The sequence below is a fragment of the Leopardus geoffroyi genome, chromosome C2, assembly GCF_018350155.1.
Source record: "Leopardus geoffroyi isolate Oge1 chromosome C2, O.geoffroyi_Oge1_pat1.0, whole genome shotgun sequence".
NCBI classification, from domain to species: Eukaryota; Metazoa; Chordata; class Mammalia; order Carnivora; family Felidae; genus Leopardus; species Leopardus geoffroyi.
In genome coordinates this window covers 132,369,110-132,388,836 of record NC_059333.1, presented here as the reverse complement: position 1 = coordinate 132,388,836, position 19,727 = coordinate 132,369,110, and the positions used below count along the sequence as shown (strand labels likewise).

General features: G+C 40.4%; 1 protein-coding gene across 3 annotated transcripts in view; it reads left to right on the top strand.

Annotated features, from left to right (window-relative positions):
- Positions 1–15,111, top strand: part of COL6A5 (collagen type VI alpha 5 chain) — a 125,936-nt gene extending 110,825 nt beyond the window's left edge. Inside the window, exons 38-41 of one of the 3 annotated variants that reach the window (XM_045503668.1) lie at positions 2,041–2,730; positions 4,082–4,178; positions 4,942–5,186; positions 14,508–15,111. In XM_045503668.1, the coding sequence (XP_045359624.1) occupies positions 2,041–2,730; positions 4,082–4,178; positions 4,942–5,186; positions 14,508–14,527 (1,052 nt within the window). In that variant the 3' untranslated portion in view covers positions 14,528–15,111. The remainder of the gene's footprint in view (positions 1–2,040; positions 2,731–4,081; positions 4,179–4,941; positions 5,187–14,507) is intronic. The other 2 variants (XM_045503669.1, XM_045503670.1) reach the window with 2 other exon arrangements.
- Positions 15,112–19,727: the final 4,616 nt, after the last annotated feature.

Genomic DNA, 19,727 nt, shown 5'->3' with positions numbered 1-19,727 from the left:
AGAAGAAGAAAGGAAGTAATAAAATTAAAGTGGAACTCAATGAAATAGAAAAGAGAAAATCAGTAAAACCAAAAAGGTGTTTCTTTGAGAACGTCAATAAAATTGGGTGACTGTCAGCTTTGCTGACGGCTCAGAGCCTGGAGCCTGCTTCAGATTCTGTGTCTCCCTCTCTCTTTGCCCTTCCCCACTCGTGCTCTGTTTCTCTCTCAAAAATAAACAAACACTAAAAGTTTTTTAAGAAAATGATAAACTCACCAGGAAAAAAGAAAAGACACTATTAAATCAGGAATGAGAGAGTAAACATAGTCTACACATATTAAAAGGATAATCAGAGAATATGATAAATAATATTTTGCCTCTAAAGTAGCTTAGGTGAAATAGACAGATTGATTTCTTGCAATTTTCACAAATTACCAGAGCTCATTCAAGAAGTAATCTAAGTAGCCCTAAACCTATTAAAGCAATTGATTTGTAGTTCAAAATTTCCCATATGGAAGCCAAAATAACTTCACTGGTAAATTCAACAAAACGTTTAAGGAAGAAATAATACTAATTCTACACAAACTTACAGAAAATTAAAGAGGGAGAAATTCTTTTCCAGCTCATTCTTTGAGGCCAGATTACCATGATAGCAAAACCAGACAAAGGCATTATGTGAAAATGAAAGTACATGCCAGTATTCCTCATAAACATAGATGTAAAATTCAAAACAAAATTTTAAGTAAATCAAATCCAATAATATTAACTTGATTGTTGTAATCATTACACAAGGTATAGTGTTATTAAAATACCACATTGTAAACCTTACAATTTATGTATAATTTTTATTTGTCAAAAAAATCCAACAATAGATAAAAAGGTAATGTGTAGCTTACCCCAGCAATTCAGTTATTTGAGCATATAAACATCTAATGGAGCCTTTGCCCTGTTAATAACATTATCTATCATGGTGGTTCTTGCATTCTATTTCTATTACCAAGTTTTTATGACATTAATACAGGTTAATTGATTCATTTGTGAGGATTGTTGTGAGGAGTAAATAAAGTAATAAATATAAAGCTTTAATAATGCAGTTGAGCACAAATGGGGATCAATCAATTTTTGCCTGTTAGAAATCTACTTCTTGCTTGATTAGGTTCGTAGACACACTTCTTTCATGGTAAAAAGAATATTGGCGACCTACTTTCTGTCTTTCTAAGCTGGGATTTCCTGTTGTGGCTTCACCAACCAGCCACTATCCCCATGGTTGTAGACGTGGTTTTATGATCCCTTAGGCTTAGATCAGTGCTTCTTGAAGTGCTGATCTGCAGCAAGATAAGACATTAGCATCAGAATATAAATCACGGCACTGTTTCTTCATTGAGAAAATCTTGCTACAAAAAAAAAAAAAAAAAAAGAAGGAGTCGGCTGAACTAAACAGTATACTTAGTAATTAGATGACTTACAACATGGCGCGAGCTCCTTATTTTGTCATGGGCCAATAAACTGTAGACTGGCACTTAACCAACATCTTAGAGTATTTAATGTCTTACAAAGAGTTTGGATTCTAAAGTCAGCATTTATACTTGCTCTCATGACATCACACTATGGCGCATATTTTGAACATGTATATAATGGTCCAAGTGTTTGTGACATCAGTAAATGTGATTTTGACATATATACTTTAAGGGTCACTGCGTAATAATTAGATCTCATGCAAATTTTGTGATCATGTAGAGTGCACTAAAAATAGTTATATGTTTCTCATCTTGCGTATGAAAATAGCTAGAGGATCAATCAAAGATCTTTTTGACAGAGATCTGAGATGGGCTAGCAAACATTTCTTTTCACATGACGGCCCCTGTTGAATGCCCAGTGGTTTCCCATGCAGTGTGTGGAAAATGCATCTGAGAACAAGTACTGTAATTGATTAATGATGTCTGCCATGGGTGTGGGAATGAAGCATGGCAAAAATCCCATGATGTGTATTGGCCATCCTTGGCTAGGAGCTCCAAGTTTAGCCTTCTACTAAAAAGAATGACTTGAGCTATTCTATTGCAGGACATGAAAACCATGGCAGAAAAGAAGAACCAGGTCTTACTTATGAACCTGGAGATACCTCTCTTCAAGAATATTACATGGATGTGGCTTTCCTCATAGATTCTTCCCAAAGAATAGGAAATGAGGAGTTTCAGGAAGTGAAAACTTTTCTAATCTCAGTGCTTGATTACTTTCACGTTGCCCCAGACCCACTGACCTCCATGTTAGGAGACAGAGTGGCAGTCCTGAGCTACTCTCCTCCAGGCTATATGCCCAACAGTGAAGAATGCCCTGTCTACCTGGAATTTGATTTGGTTACTTATAACAGTATATACCAAATGAAACATCATCTCCAAGACTCTTTTCAACAGCTCAATGGAGATGTTTTTATCGGCCATGCCCTGCAGTGGACAATTGACAATGTCTTTGTAGGAACCCCCAACCTGAGGAAAAACAAAGTTATCTTTGTTGTATCTGCTGGAGAAACCAACCCCTTAGACAAGGAAGTCTTAAGAAATGTATCTCTGAGAGCCAAGTGTCAGGGCTACTCCATATTTGTGTTTTCCTTTGGCTCTGTATACAACGACAAGGAATTAGAAGAATTAGCCAGCCACCCACTGGATCATCACTTAGTCCAGCTTGGCCGAACCCACAAGCCAGATTTGAACTATATCACCAAGTTTGTCAAGCCATTTGTTCATTTAATCAGACGTAAGTCATTAAACCTTTTCTCTTCTATTGCTTTTGCAATGGATTTGATGTCTCTGTGTACAGTCCACCAGTTGACATAGTAATATACTCCATACTTCAGTGGAGACTGGTAGAGTCTAAGGTGTGAGTAGGGGTGAGAAAACCAGAGAAAAATATCAGGTCTTACTGACCTTGAACTCTACTGCTGCACTGTCAAAGTCTTAGCCAGAAAAATCCCCGTATAGGTAAAAAGTGTCTCTTAACCCTAATCTGTTTAATATGTACTTGGTACTATGTGCCAAATTCTTTAAATGGATTATATCATTTAATTCTCAGTTCAGCCCTCAAAGGAAAGTATTAGTATCCCCATTTTACATGTGAGCATACTAAGTAAGGTTCAGAGACATTAAATAAATTGCTCAAAAGTTCACAGTTTAATAGTTGGTGAATTCTAGACTCAGCCCCAGGCATTCTGACCCCAGAGCCATCCGTGTTCCTGTTCATTAAACTACATTTCAGCTCCTATACCCTTAAGGAAGGACACTGCTGTAATCAGTAATATCCCACTGCCACCACCCTCCATCTACTCCAAGGACTTCTGTTCTATCTTTCACTATAAATTACCTTTGGCTATGACTTTAATTCTTTTCAGCCATGGGAAGGAATCTCTTCTAGAGCCTCTGTCCCAGACAGTTGGCTCAGGCATAGCCAGGCAGGGGCTTAAGGGTGTCTTTTTATAGTGACAGTGACTGCCCCAGCCTCTGTCCGTGTGTTGCAATTTTAGACATGGGCATAGCAGTATACCCAAGAGCTTGTAGCATCAAGCCAATCCTGGCCTGGGTTGGGATTAGGAGTGAGGCAGAGGCCACCTTGAGTAGTTATCTGCAGCTCCTGCAAATTTACCAGGAAATGACAGAGATGCAGATTTTCTGCCACTCGCAAAGCCGCAGGGCTCATGTAACCCTTAGGAATCTTGGAATTCAGGATTTATATATAGTAGCATAAAAAAAAAAAAACGATGCCTTCTTCCAACCCCAAGGTAAATAGGGCAGACCATTTCAACAGCTCAAGGTGTCTTCTGGAGAGATCTTCCTGTTAAAGGGAAAGAAACAGATGTTAGAAGGGGTTGAGAGATATCCTTGAATCACATCACAAGCCTGTGGCATGCAGAGCTTAAGAATTTTTTACTGAATCACTGCTGTATCTCATTGACTTTACCAGTGAGGCATTGCAATGTCAGAGGGTGTCTACTTTGCTGAGTCCCTTATAAAATTAATTTGATCTTGAAAACATCACAAGAAAAGATGAACTGACTTTGGGCGATAGAATACAGAAGGGTAAAATTTAGATTAACCAGCCACTCTTTCTCCAGGTGCCATCAACAAATATCCCCCTGCAGATCTGATAGCCAAGTGTGTTAACATCACCTCTCCCAACCCAGAGACCGTTGGCTCAGGAAACACTGTATTGTGAGTTGACAAAGTCACAGTTTGGGTAATACTACAGCTGGAAACAGTCCTAATGAAAATAACTTGACATGAATGGTGTTTGAGTTTTCGGGATGCAAGTTTGGTTGTTGGATGTAGTAGGGTGTGTGTGTGTGTGTGTGTGTGTGTGTGCGTGTGTGTGCACGCGCACGTTTGAAATACTCCTGGTTTGTGATGGCTGCACAGATCTAGGGTTCATAGCACATAGAATGTGAACCATATTAGAAAGAACCATGTTTCCATTTCTGTTGCTTTTATGAAAAAAAAACCAGAGGCTCTTATCAATACCTTATATAACACCACACTAACATTGAGTACTGTCAAAACAGACAACTTATGATATCAAAGGTTAGCTGTAGCAATTTTAGAGCAGAAGAAAAACACAAAAGAAAAAATTTCAAAGCAACAAAAACATTCGCCATTCAAAAAACAGAACCCATATGAAAACTGGTAGGAAGCGTTCTTTTAAGTTTGATTTTGCAAAGTACAACCCTAAGTACTCAATAAAAATTCAGTCATGAAAATAATATTGCTTTGGAGTCCTAAACCCCTGACACAACATTCTAATTTCTCTTTGGAATATTAAAAAATTGTCCCTGAGTCAGATTTCATCCATAAACTGCGTTTGGACTGTTCTAATCACATGCATAAAATTGATTGCTGTTATATGTCTGCCTGTATTTACATTTAATTCTGCAAGGGGCTTGGCTAATGTGTTTTTCATCTCTTTTCTCTGTCACCTCAGCCTTATTCCTGGGGTGTATGAAATAGAGACAGGAAACAGTGAGCTGGTTGATGAATTTGGTTCCCAGGAGCAGCATTCCTTTGTATTAGGGAACGATCCTAGTAATGGTTCTGGGACCACTACTGATTTGATCCAGAAGTTATACATGCTTTTTTCAACTGGAGAACTGATGATGAATGATAAGGAAGAGGCACATGCAGAAGAAATGCCAGCTCTAGCAGATGGTAAACGACAGGATAAAAAAGGTAACCTTGGGTACAGTAGAATCGAAGACCCTGAAGAACCTTCGTTTGGATTTTCCCCTAGTGGACAATGAGCAAGGATGAGCAAAGAGAACTCACTGGGACAGGTGGAGATGACAAGATAGAGGACCCTATCATCTGGGGCTGCAGGGGGTTCCCCAAATGAGGAGGCAAACCAGATAAAACTCCAGAAAGGCAAAAAGAAAAAAAAGGAGTCAATGGTGTTGACAAAACCAGAACTAGAAGTCGATGTAAATACTTGGTGTCGGGTCAGGGAACGGAGACAGGAGGGGTGAGAACAAAGACCACACAGGTCCTTGGTAGGCAAGCAGATCCCCACATCCTTGTGCAAAGTAGGGGTGGGGAGGACCTATACAATGAGCCTCTAATGTTTGAGGGTCTGCCATCTCCCATAGCACCCTGGGCTTGCCTGCTCTGAGATGTGGGCTTCTAGCTCAGCCCCAGCCCTCGTGGTGCCTAGAATGCACAAGGCTGTTGTGGTTCTGAGATCTCTTTGGAGGCTGAGGGCAGATTCTTAGGCTATGTGAGGAGATGGTTCTGGACCTACAGCTAAAGAAAACACGGGAGATGACGAACAGGAAGCTATAGTAGGCTCTAGAGCAGCTTTTCAGCTGCTATTTTGCCGTGTACCAAAACTGTATAGGAAATTACTTTAAACTAAATCTTCTTTGGCATCTGTGAAAACCGAAACTTTACATATCCTATGACCAGCAATTTTACTCTCATGTATATGCACAACAGAAAAATATATATTCACCAGAAGTCATGTACTAGAATGTTCATAACAGCACTCTTTGTAGTAGCCCAACAGCAGATATGATAGATAAATTTTGGTATGATTATGCAATGAAATACCATATGGGTATGCAGTATATATGCACAATGCTATATATGTATGCGGTACAAATGGATATTTCACATATACATCTACACTATATGTATTAGAGACGGGTATAATTGTAAGCATAGCTAATGTATAGATATTGAACAAAATCAGCAAAATGATGGAAAATAAGAGCGATGAGAGTAGAAGAAATACAGAAAAATATAGAAAGGGGAGAGAAAGGTAAGAAAAGAAAAATCAAATATAAATACAATGAAATATCTAGTTCCAGTCAAGATGGACTAAGCCCATACTGCCCCTCTCTCCCACTGACTACAACTGAAAACTATGGAGAAAATACAAAAACTAACCACCTGAGATCTCTGAAAGGTAACAAAAAGCAGATATATTGTGAAGGGGCATGAGTTTACCATTTTCTTTTCTGTTTTCTTTTGTGGTTTTGTGCTCAGGGCAGACCCAGTCCTGGAACTGTGTGATGGCAGTGGGGCAGGAGGCTAAAACTCAGTAGAACCCCCATATTTCTGGGCAGAAGAACTAGGAAAAAGGGCCCTCGTTTGTCAGAGTTGGTGGAAGAAATCCCCATTTCCCCCCTTTCTTCTCATGGTTTTGCTCTGAAGTGGGCACAATTCGGAGCTGAGTGAAAGGCTAGCTAGCTAAAATTAAAGAGAAACCCTGTTTTTATGGCCAGAGGAACTAGGAAGATAGGCCCTGTTGGCCAGCATGTGGGGGTAGCCCCAGAGGCAAGACAATTGGAGAAGGGGATCCTCTAATTCTAATTATGGGAGCTGCATAAGCCCTGGGCTCTCACCTGAGCTGTGTGTGAATGGAAAGACCCGGAATAGGATGGTGAAGGTTTTGGGCACTAAACTGAGGTTGGAACCACTGCCCACAGAAGGTGAGATAGCACTTGCATTGTGAACCTACCAGGTTGATTGCCCACTGACAAAAAAAACAATTAATTCTACAGAGAATTATAACAATACTTCAAGTCTTTACAACATAATATTTAAAGTGTTCAGGACAAAATCCAAAATTAGGCAACATACAGTGACCAGGAGATGCGAACGATTCTGAGAGGAAAAGACAACCAATAGACAAAGCCATTAAATTAGCAGCTATGATAACTATGCTCCATGAAGTAAAGGCAAACAACTGAAATAAACAGAAATAACATTCTCAGCAGAAACATAGAAATAATTTAAAAAAGGAACCAAAAGGACATTTTAGAAGTAAAAAATATATACAGTGTCTGAAATTTAAGAACAAGCTCACTGAATGGGCTCCAAAGCAGAAGGAAGATGACAAAGAAAGGAATCAGTAAACTTGAAGATAGACTAATTATGTAATCTGAAAGAGAGTTTTTAAAATTAACAGAGCCTTGGAGACTTATAGAACAATATCAAAAGGCCTAATATTTGTTTCACTGGCATTCTAGAAGTAGAAAGAGATGAAAGTTAGATTTATTCAGAAAAAAATACATTTGAGGAGATAATGGACAAAAAATTCCCAAATTAGTAAAAGATAAAAAACTTTACAGATTTAAAAACCCATTCAAGACACATAATTAACTGTTGAAAACAAAACATAAGGAAAATCTTGAAGCAGCTAGAGAAAATCTACATGTTACCAAAAAAGAGAACAACTCTTCAAATGATCATAGATTTCTCATCAGAAACCATGAAGGCAGAAGACAGTGAAACATCTTTTTCTTTAATGTACTGAAGTAAAAGAACTCTGAACACAGAATTTTTTATCCAGTGAACATAGACTTCCAGAATGAAGGCAAAATAAAGATCTTCTCAAATAAAGGAAAAGTAGGAGGATTTGTGGCTAGCAGACATGGGCTGCAGGAGAGCAGTGATGGGAGAACCAGGGAATTGGAGGTGAGGTCAAATGAGTGGGACCAGATGGCTGAGAGAACATGCTGAGGAGGAAACCCAGAGGGAGATCAATGAGGGGATTTGAAAGGGAGGCTGGTTGAGAGAAAGTGGCAGGTACCACCTGCAGCTCACCCATGTACAGAGCCATACTGTCTACAAGGTAATTTCATATACATGTCCCATTGAGTTCCCTCCAAAACCCTGAATAAGAGACAGGAGTTAATACCCCCCATACTTGGATGGAGAAACTGAAGCTCAAAGAGGTTTAGTGACTTCCTGGGACTTGACCCTGGTCTGGCAGCTCCTGATTCAGTACGCTTTCCCAATGCTGGAGGAAGGAATGAGATCCGAAATAGAGTGAGTGTAAGAGGGGATGTCTTAGGCAGCTCAGGCTGCCATAACAAATGCTATAGACTAGGGGGCTTAAACAACAATAATTTATTTTCTCACGGTTCCCGAGGCTGGGAAGTCCAAGATCAGGGCACCAGCCAATTTGATTCCTGATGAGAGCTCTCTTTCTGGCTGGCAGACAGCCACCTTTTCTTGCTTTGTTTTCACATGGTGGAGAGACAGACCTGGTGTCACTTCCTCTTCAAAGGGCGATATTTTTATCAGATCACATCTCTATCCTTATGACTGCATTCACCCTTAGTCACCATCTTAAAGGCCCTGACCCCAATACAGTCATGAATTTGGAGGGACACAGTTCAGTCCACAGTAGGGGATATAATTAACAATGTAATCATAGGAAAGAACCCTATGAATCAGCATTGCCCAAGTTTGTGCATTATAATGACCAAGGTATTTGTTGACAATTCCATAGTCCAGCCCACATTCCACATCACTTAAATCATCTTCTCTGGGAGTGAGACAAGGCATCCATTTTTTTGAAGCTCCAAAGGCAACTGCAATGTGCATACAAGTTTGAAAAACACTGCAATAAATCTCCTTTGATTCAGTCCTGTTAGATATCTTGAGGTGAGATTCCTATTGAAAATCATAAGGTTGCTAGACTCAAAAGGATTATCAAGTGAACATTACCAATACTTTCTTGTTTAGTATTCTTCATAATTTCTTTCCTCCAGAAGTTTTCTTCATTTTTCTACTTAATTATATATCCTACATCCAGAAGTTGATGATGTCTTTATTCATTTCGCTCAGAGAGTTCTAGCCAACAGCCTGATATGGTAACATTTGGCCAGCTCTGCTCCAAGAAATCAGTCTGAGTCTCTTCAGGCAGTGTCAGTTTGGCTTCTTTCTTGGGTCGTGGAAGATTAGGATCTGAAACTGGAATGACTTTAGAAATCACTGGGTCGTCCTGTATCTTTTCTACAGAGAAGAAAACGGAAGCTATAGATACCTAAAAGTGTCTTTACCAAAGAATATTCACAGCACCTATTCCATACCATTTTGTCACAAAGATTTATACTCTACAATTCTGTTTATAGAACACAAGTTCACCTTAAAGTTAATCCATGAAAGAAAGATAATAAAATATTTATTTGGGTTGTTGAAAGGTTGAAGATGATACATATGAAGGTCAGAATACACACTGTGCTTGGCACATAATCAGCTAGTATTATCCCTGCATGAATGATCTAAGTCTGACAATATGTTGGACAATTAAAAATAAAAATCCACTGTGAAGAGGAATCACCCTTTATATGCTTATCTTTGCTATGCTTATCTTTGTTTTCCCAAAGAGAGTGGGCTTTTCTTTTCATGTGCCCATTTTGTTTCTTATGTTTTAATTTTATCCATCTACTTAATGCACAGATTTTTTTTTGCTCATTATAGTGTACATTTGCAAGATTTTATTTTACTTTATTTTTAATTGATGTTTTAATTTATTTATTGTTTAATTTACATCCAAGTTCATTAGCATATGGTGCAACAATGATTTCAGGAGTAGATTCCTTAATGCCCCCTATCCCTTACCCATTTAGCCCATCCCCCCCACAACCCCTCTAACAACTGTGTGTTCTCTATATTTAAGAATTTCTTCTGTTTTGTCCCCCTCCCTGTTTTTATATCATTTTTGCTTCCCTTCCCTTATGTTCATCTGTTTTGTATCTTAAGTTCCTCATAAACACACACACACACACACACACACACACACACACACCACATCTTCTTTATCCATTCATCCATCGATGGACATTTGGGCTCTTTCCATACTTTGGCTATTGTCAATAGCGCTGCTATAAACATTGGGGTGCATGTGCCCCTTCGAAACAGCACACCTGTATCCCTTGGATGAATACCTGCTAGTGGAATTGCTGGGTCATAGGGTAGTCATTCACAAGATTTTAATGTGGATTTTAAAAAGTGTAACTGTATTCCTTTTCCCATCATGCCAAGTTAGGGCTTGTTTCTTAGTCTTTATTTTTCTAATATCAATGTCCAGCAATGACCAGCAACGTCAGCATCATCTAGGAAGTCATTGGGAATGCAGATCCTTGAATCCCACCATGGGCCTGTTGAATCAGAAACTCTGGAGTTGGGGCCCTCCAGATGATTCTAATGCAGGCTAGAATTTGAGAACCATTGACCTACTGTTACAGATATTGAGCCTAAATTAGTCTTCTTTAATGGGAGTCTTCTCACTAGACATTAATAGGTAATTAGAAAAAAATAATTTTCCTATAAAAAGTTGATAAGTAGGTATCATTTTTGCAGGACTTCTCAGTGCCTTTAATGGGTTCATCTTCATTGTGATTCTGAGAGAGGGGCTACAGTCAAACCACTATGACCACAAAATCTTGTAACGGCATCTTTTTGGGCTAATATTTTATAGAAACCACTTTGGGAAATAGTAGTTGAAAGAGTGAATCCAGGGATCATTGAATTGGGACATGGATTTGACTCCTATTTCTGCAATTACTAGTCATGTAATCTTAGGCACAGTATTCTGTCTCTCTGAGCTTCCATTTCCCTTTCTGTAAAATGGACATAATAATAGAGCATACATCATAGGCTAATGTGATCGCTATATGAATGTAAAGTGCTTCGAACAGCACTTTGTATGGAGTGAAAGCTTAACACATATTAGCTATTATTTGAGATATTGATGATGATGATAATGACAGTGATGATGACAAATCGCATTAGAGTTGATGGTCATGGTGGAAAGAATGTCAGACTGGGAATGAGGCGACCCAGATGCTAATTTTGGTTCTGTCACCAGCTAGCTTTGTGATCTCAAATGGTCACCAGATTGCCTTGGTCTTCAGCTTTCTTATTTGTGTATGAGGAGCTTGGTCAAGGCCAGTGTTTTTCATACTGGGGGCTACTGGGGTCACACAAAGACTTCCCAGTGCATGGGTTTCTGAGAACTACTCTTAAAGGACTCTGTCTACTGAGAATGTCTCTATCTGAGGAATCATGGAGGGTCTCCTTTCCTGCCTCCCTTTACAAATACCACCCCCCCACACACACACACACACCTCACACAAGAGATGGATATTTCTCAACCATTCTTTTTAAAGATTTTATTTTTAAGTAATCTCTACACCCAGTGTCGGACTCAAACTCACAACCCCAAGATCAAGAGTCACATGTTCTTCTGACTGAGCCAGCCAGGGGCCCCTTTCTCAGCCATTCTGAATCTGATTATGTGCTTTGCCCAGATGTAAACCCTGCTAGGGAGGCATGGGATAGGGGGTGGGTGTCAAACAAGGAGTCAAAATACTGGATCTATAGGCTTCCTTGAAGCCACATGAGGCTTCATGTCTTTCCCATCTCGTATGTGTTTCTGTTAAGGAAAATGCGTGTTGCTAGAAAAGAGGTATTTGAAGTCATGTTCGGATGTTCTGAATTCAGGTATACTCTAAATGGAGGATGGTAGGAGTGATGATAAGTTTCATTTAGTAATCTGGCCTCTTCCATTTCCCAAATCTTGGCAGAAGATGCATCTCTTCTTTCATTTATTTATTTATTTATTTATTTATTTATTTATTATTTTTTTAATGTTTATTTATTTTTGAGAGAGACGCGTAGAGCGTGAGCAAGGAAGGGGCAGAGAGAGAGGGAGACACAGAATCAGAAGCAGGCTCCAGGCTCCAAGCTGTCAGCACAGAGCCCGGGGCTCAAACTCAAAACTCACAAACTGCGATATCGTGACCTGAGCTGAAGTCGGAAGCTTAACTCACTGAGCCACCCAGAGGGACCAAAAGATGCATCGCTTCTAAGTGAGAAATCTGTGAGAACAAAGCAAAGAGTCTGTACATGAAATATTGATGGAGAGCAAGCATTGTTTCATTAGGCCAAAAAAAATCGTAGCCTTAATCATTTACCTATGAACGGAATCATAAATAAGACATCATCACACAATGAGGTGTTGATTGGTTTTACTGGAAGGACCACTTCTGCCAATTAGGCTATCTGGGGATATGTCCCATAAAGTGAATGAGCTAAGTTGGAGCTTCAAAATTCTGAAGAAAAAATATATAAAACATTATAATAAATATTATTATTTTATCAAAAAATATAGTAATAGGATACATGTCAAGTGTACTTAATTTAACAATATTCGAATTTTCCAGCCATATTTTAGTTTCTCAAGTTAAACCCCATACCCATAAATGAAGGAGTAACTGGTATTATTAATAGCCATTTGATAAGTTTAGTGAAGCGTTTGGGGGTACATTTTCCAGAAGTGACAAAACGTCATTCAGTGACTGGGTAACATTCCTTTGTAAAACCTCTTGAAAGATGATGGGGTCATTTTGGACACATAACTCAGAAACAAGTCAAAGAACTATTTGCTGTTGCTCTGTGTAAACTATTTATCAAAACCCATCTGTGTAAACTATTTATCAGTGCTTAAATCTACAATAGTAAATATTAATAGAATTAATATTAGATGTTGCCTCACTCTAACAATAAATTGTAGTAGCAGTAAGTAAAAATGATAGGGAAAAACTATGCCTCTCAATAAGAAATGCATGTCCAATAAAATTTTTACTTTTTTTATGATAAAATTACCAAAATTTGAATATATATGCTGTTTTGATAAGCTGTGATGGTAATCCATCAGAAAAAAAATGTTAACACGTAGAAGCTTATAGCCATATAAAATGAAAAATGTGCATTTAAATATATTTTTTGCTGCAGAGGATTATTGTTAGGCAGACAATAAAAGGTTTTAAAGCATATAAATATGTTACAGTTAAATGAAATTCCATGGGGGAAGTGCAATGGAAATACACGTTTAAGGAGAAAAGTAAACACTACATAGTATCTGACTTTTAACTGTGAACATGTTTACATGTATTTTAAATAGATAATGGTGCTATCGAATCACTGATATTTAGAGTCTATATGGTAAGTTAAAAGAAAAATGTGGCAGGGGCGCCTGGGTGGCGCATTCGGTTAAGCGTCCGACTTCAGCCAGGTCACGATCTCGTGGTCCGTGAGTTCGAGCCCCGCGTCGGGCTCTGGGCTGATGGCTCAGAGCCTGGAGCCTGTTTCTGATTCTGTGTCTCCCTCTCTCTCTGCGCCTCCCCCGTTCATGCTCTGTCTCTCTCTGTCCCAAAAATAAATGAACGTTGAAAAAAAAAATTAAAAAAAAAAAAAAAGAAAAAAAGAAAAATGTGGCAGTTTTATTTTTAAATATCAGTTTTTATGATATGTCACGATTTACACATCCTTTTCTAATACCTCAAATCCTAATGAAAAAATAATTAGATGTTAACTTTGAAATATGCAAGGCAAGAGTACATGATTGTTTTCCTTTGAGGCGGGTGTGTAAGCAAGTGTGTGAAGACAAGTGGGTGGGATCATCTCTCATATCCTGCCTTGGGCCAGGTTCCCCGGAGCTGACCCCGGAGTGAGGATTGGCATGCATATGATTTATTGAGATAGCACTCACTGACAGGAGAAGCGGAAAGGGAATGGAGGAAGCAAGCAGGGAAAGAGTGGGAGACAAACAAGGGTGTCATCTCGGGCCAAGTACCGTAGAGCACTTGGTCTTTGCAGGCGCTCCGGCATGTTGAGTTAATGCTGCAGAGCATCCTGACCTGAAACAAAGAAGTTGGGCTTTCTTACTCCTCCTGGATCATTGACTGGCCAAGGGTTGTCTTGGGAAGGGCTTTAAGCTCCAAGGCACTCATGCTGCATGTGATTAAAGCCATTCCAGTGGCTGGACAGCAGCCCTCCTAAGATGCTGGAAGCAAAAGCTCACATGGGGGTGGTCGGGAAGGAGGGGGAAAGAGGGATGGGAGGGGAAGCAATGTTGTCCTCCAAGTCAATGCTAAAAAAGATCAGAAGGATTCTGGGCAGAGTCCTAGCTCTGCACATTCCTTCTAGCCCTGAATCCATGATACCAGCCACTGAATGTGCTGAGTGTGGCATTTCAGATGATGAACGCACCAGCATTTTCCTAGGAGGAAGCCTATCTATAGTTCTACTTATATGTTGCTCATTTGTATCCATTATCACATTGCCCTTTTATTTTGACTACCGAAAATGGCAAAACAACGTGTGCTCATTTCATATGTGGCAAAAGAAGAGTCAAGAGGAACATTTTAAACAAATCCAGTGACATTAAGAGCGAATTCATATTTTTATGTTTTGCAGATGGTGAGGCCCCAAGATGATCAGAGCAGGAAAGGAAGACAGCTCCATTGGCAATGTGTGATTCCACGTGGTGCTAACTAGAAAGTGTAAATCATCTGCTGGAAGGAGAATGGCGAGCGGCAGGAATTTCTCATGAGACCAATCAGCTAATGACGTGCTAAACTTGTTCTGTTTCGAATCTGAGAGGGAGACTTTTCCGAGTGAAGACATCGACGAGCAGAACTGAGAAACTAGGAATGACTTCATTTCCTCCATGAATGGGGACAACCGACCAGGAAGAGTTAACTGAAGTTTCTCTTTGACAGCTCTCGTACGGTTCGGGCAGCACTTCTGACGCTCTCTCTGCCTAAAGACTTTCATTTTCATCACGTCTGCATCTCAAGTTGGACTGCTGAGTAAAAAGCAGAGTTAGAATTTACTAGGAGTGTCTTCTCTCTCTTCATAGAACTAGAAACCCACGTCCATCCTTCCGATTTTGTGCCACCCTCATGACCTGAGCGCCCTGTAAAAGCTACCTGGCAGGCTGCTACCAGCATAGTCAAAGCCTGCTCTTTACCAGAACATTTAGAAAAGAATGGAATTCGTGAGAAAGAAAAAGAAAAGAATGGAACTAGTGAGAAAGAAAAAAAGTGAGATGAGGCTAATTTTGTGAGTGGTTGTTTCGTGCTGTGATCATTTGTTTTACATTTTAGCATGCTTTGCTTTGTATGTACTTGATTTTTGCTGGGAAAAACAATTGGGAAACGCATGAATATTCTATATGATCAGAGCTGTTCTTGGGAATTACAATGGAGCAAGAGACAAGTTCTAAAATAAAAGCAAGTCTGATCCGGAAGCTTGTTCTGTTCATTTTTATTTACCTGTAGGCTAACTCAGACCCATTGGAAGAGCAGTACAGGATTAGACATATTTGGAAAATGTATATATAATGTAAAATAAGCCAGTAGTGAATTCATTTTTTAAATCTTTCAGTTTGATCAAGGCAACTAGTAATTGCCAAGTGAGTATATTTTGTATATTTTAAAAGTAACTATGCTAATAGGGTGATCCCATTGGCAATTTTGTACTTTTCCCACATAATTTTCCTTAACAGTACTCTTGTCGTTGAATAATTTTCAAACAATCCAACCAATTCTAGGCTGCCGAAAATTTTAAAGTAGCCACACGTTGGTCTCTGGGAAGTTCTAAAGCAAACTCGACTCTTCGGTAAAGTTCTGCTTTTCCCTAAGAATCCTGATCTGTGCGTGTGTGTATAAACGCATGCTGGAGCAATACATCAGATCCCTCAATCTGAAAGTAACGTGGGTTCTCAAGAATGTGAAGCCAGAAGAACTCCCACTCTGCTGATGGAAGAGTAGATGGTCCCACCTTTGAACAGCAGGTTGGCAATATCTAGTTAGGTTGCTGATGCACATATCCTCCTGCCCAGCTGTCCCATTTCTAGGTCTCTATGCCTGTAGAACCTGTCACACATGTACACCCCAAAGCAAAAGAAAGCACTGGTTCACCAGAGCATTGTGTGTTTCAGTGAAGAGGTGAGGCCAACTGAATCGTCCTACGTGTGGCATATTGCTACATTACAGCTGCATTGATAAACAGTGGACAAACAACAAAGGTAATACTGAAACAAAATAAGTTGCCGAAGGACACATTATGACATCATTTATACGACCTCTTAAAACCCGAGAGGCAACAAGGCCTACTGTTTATGAATGCCCACAACTGGAGTAAGAGCATATATGACACCACCTATGGAACACCAAATTTAAGACAGTAGTGATCTTTCAGTGAGGAGGGGTAAAGCAGAGGTCCAATTGCCATTATAATGTGTTATTTCTTACACTAGGTACTGAAAAACTGGTGTTCTTTGTATTATTTTTACAGATTTTTGAAAGCCTGACACATTTCCATAATTTAAAAAGAATTAAACCCAGTCGCAAAAATAAATGCAAAACTCAAATAAATCCTTCTGCTACATCCAGCATCGTGCTAAGAATTCTGAGGAATTTGGGAGTGCCTGGGTGGCTCAGTCAGTTAAACGGTCGACTGTTGATTGCGGCCCAGGTCACGATCTCACGGTTCGTGAATTTGAACCCTGCGTTGGGCTCTGCACTAACAGCATGGAGCCTCCTTGAGATCCTCTCTCCTCCTCTCCCTGCCCCTCCCCTGCTTGTGCTCTCTCTCTCTCTCTCTCTCTCTCTAAAATAAATAAACTTAAAAAAAAGGAAAAAAGGAAAAAGAACTGTGAGGAATTTAAACGTACGTATAACTGTCCTTTCCCTTGATGAGTTTGCATTAAGTCAAGGTCGCTAGAGCTGGGTAACCTACAACAATTGGAACACAAAGCACCAGGACCAGGGAAACGTGTCTGCATCCCAATGTATAAAATTGGTTTATGTTACCACTGACTGTGCATTCACTTTTCACGGGAATTTTGTGTCTGAGTGGTCCCTTGAGGCTGAACAGCACAATTTGACGCAGGTAAGATGTAAGAGGGGTGACATAAAGTGACACTGTTTCACTGGAGGAACAATTACGCTGTAAATATAAGGAGCTTTTAAATAAGTGTATTATGTATTTTGGACAGTCCAGCCCCAAATATAATACTTGAGCGTGTGTTATGGGGACAAAGAAGTAGAGAACCGACAGCAGAGAATGACCACAGGATGATGAAAAATACTGTGCATAAATTCCGAGTAAGGCTGCTAAGTCAAGACAGTAATTGCTTTGGAAATCAAAGAAGGAAAAAAAAGTCACTTGGGATTCCAATCATGGGAGAACACTTGAAGGAATAAAGGAGATTCACACCACATCTGTACTTACAGATCATGAACCCTCTCCTCCCACTTCCTTGAAGATAACAGTACAAAGTCCTTCCATGCCTTAAAAGACCCGGCAAAATCTGACCTTTACTCACCTTCCCAGCCCAATCTCTTCCCACTGCAAGGAACCTCTTTCCCTCAGCACCTCCTATTCATCTTTCTGCGCTGGCTGCCATCTGCTTGGGAGCGCCTTCCATAAACTTTCCAAAACTGGGCAAGGGGACACCCACCACACCGCATATTCTCCCAGCACTGGGTCTCTTGCTCTAGGTCCTTGCCAGGAGGGTTACAGTGGTTATAAGTGTCTAATTCACTTATCCAAGTCCCCAAGAGGCACCCAAGTGAGCACCCCTAACTTGTCCATCACTGTACCCCCAACACCCAGGATGGTGCCTGGCCCTTAAGGGGCCAGGATTTGATGAATGAATAAACATTTTCACCTTGAAAGATAAATATGGTTTGGTTGGATAGGTAGGAAGGGACTTGGCATGAACAATGAGAAGGGGAGAATAGCCAGCAAGGCCGGGGTGTGTGTGTATGAGCATTGACGTGAGTGGGGAAATGGGCAGTGTGTGAGCAGGGCTGAAAGGGGGTCAGTGTGACTGGACTGGAAATCTTGGAATTGGCGGAAGCTGAGGCCACAGCAGGTGTGGTGGGTTGCTGAAAAGCCTTTTCTTAAAATCTTTAACAAAAACCCAGCAAACTTAAAAAAAAAAAATCTTGAACCATTCCATAATAGCCAGTCTATTTGAATATGGAGTGACCCGTCAACAAAATTGCGTGCCCCCCAAAAGGAACCATGGAACAGGCAGAAAGTATATACTTTCCTAGAGGTTCTGTGCAGAAATGACCCACAGCTGCGCACAGCAGCCTTCCATGACATGGACCACGCGTTGCAGAACAGCTGGTCGGAATTACAGATGACTAAGAATCCTGTGATATCTCTGGAAAACTTCATTTGACATCTTAAATCTGACTCCTAGGTCTTTTATCCGAGTGTGAGCAGCGGGGCTGAGAATTTGAATAACCACAGTTGAACATTTGTGCAGCTCTTACTGGACTCTATAATTGAAACATCTTTCCATCTCTGACCCAAAGTCTGGAATTCTCTTTGGACTAAACATTTTCTCTAGCCCTCCATTGTCCACCTTGACAACCCTAGAGGATCTCATTTTGTAGCACATTTGGAACTTAGAGTAGGAGGTGCTCAGTAACTGGTTTTCTTTGTGCAGGGAAGGGATGAATGAATAAGCCTTACTTATCTTGCTAATCCTGGCTAATATCCTGTTGGCCTCCCTCACTTCTTCTTTCCAGCTTCTACTTTCCAAACTGAATTTGGACTGTGCGCTGAGAAAAATTCCTGTGGCAGCTAGAAGCTCTCCTGCCCACAAATGCCGCCGATAAGGAAGTTCTCGCCTCCTGTGAGGAGAACAACATCTGTGTGGGGGCCTGGCTCACAAGACGCCCGTTTGCAGTCTCTTAAAAGAGTATACACAACTCCAGGTTGCTGGGATATTATAGGAATAGACAGTAAATAGACTAGTAAACGGCATAAATCTTCTTTTATCCTCTCCGTTACCAGCACTTCTACAAAGTAAAAATGTTCTTTCTTCTGTTGCGTAAATTGAGTTACAGGTGTCCTGTATTTCGTGCTTTTGGAGGGGAGGCCACAATCCTAACTACTCAAGGTGTAGCTGATGGGCCGTGAGCCAGCAGCATCAATATCACCTGGGGGCCTGTAAGAAATGCAGACTTCGTGGGCTCCCACCTGAAGTCAATTGGATGAGAACCTACATGTTAACATCTGCAGGCAATTCATATGCACATCTAGGTTCCGGAAGTGCTGACTTAGAATTCGCCTCCTTGAAGCTCTACAAGTGAGTGGATGCATTTTGTAGACTTTCAGCTCAGCTTGGCATCCCACATGCCACCTACCAGATAGCATGCCTTGTGCCAGAGATGGAGAATATGGAGATAAATAAAAGGTGACACATGCCTTGAGCGCAGGGTCCCCTGGGAAGACTGACCCAGAAAGAGATCGTTTCAATCCCACGTAGTCGTGCTGCGGTGAAGGTGTGCAGAGAGCCCTGTGAGAAGATGGAGGAATCCTTATCCCAGACTGGGAACCCAGAGGTTTCTTCAAGAAGAGGTCCTTTGATTTGAATGAAAATCATTGGATACAATTTAGCTGAGCAATGATCAGTAAGTACCCTCAAAAAGCAATCGTCTCGCCCAGGTCTTTGTTCTCAAAATAGGTTTTTGTTTAAACCATAAATCCCATTGTGTTCATGGCAAAGGAGATTGACTGCATGGACCCTCGCTAACTTGAGGCTAGGAGATGGACGTAAAGAGGTTGGTACAGGCCAGCCATAGAGGACCTTGTGTGCCATGTTGGAGA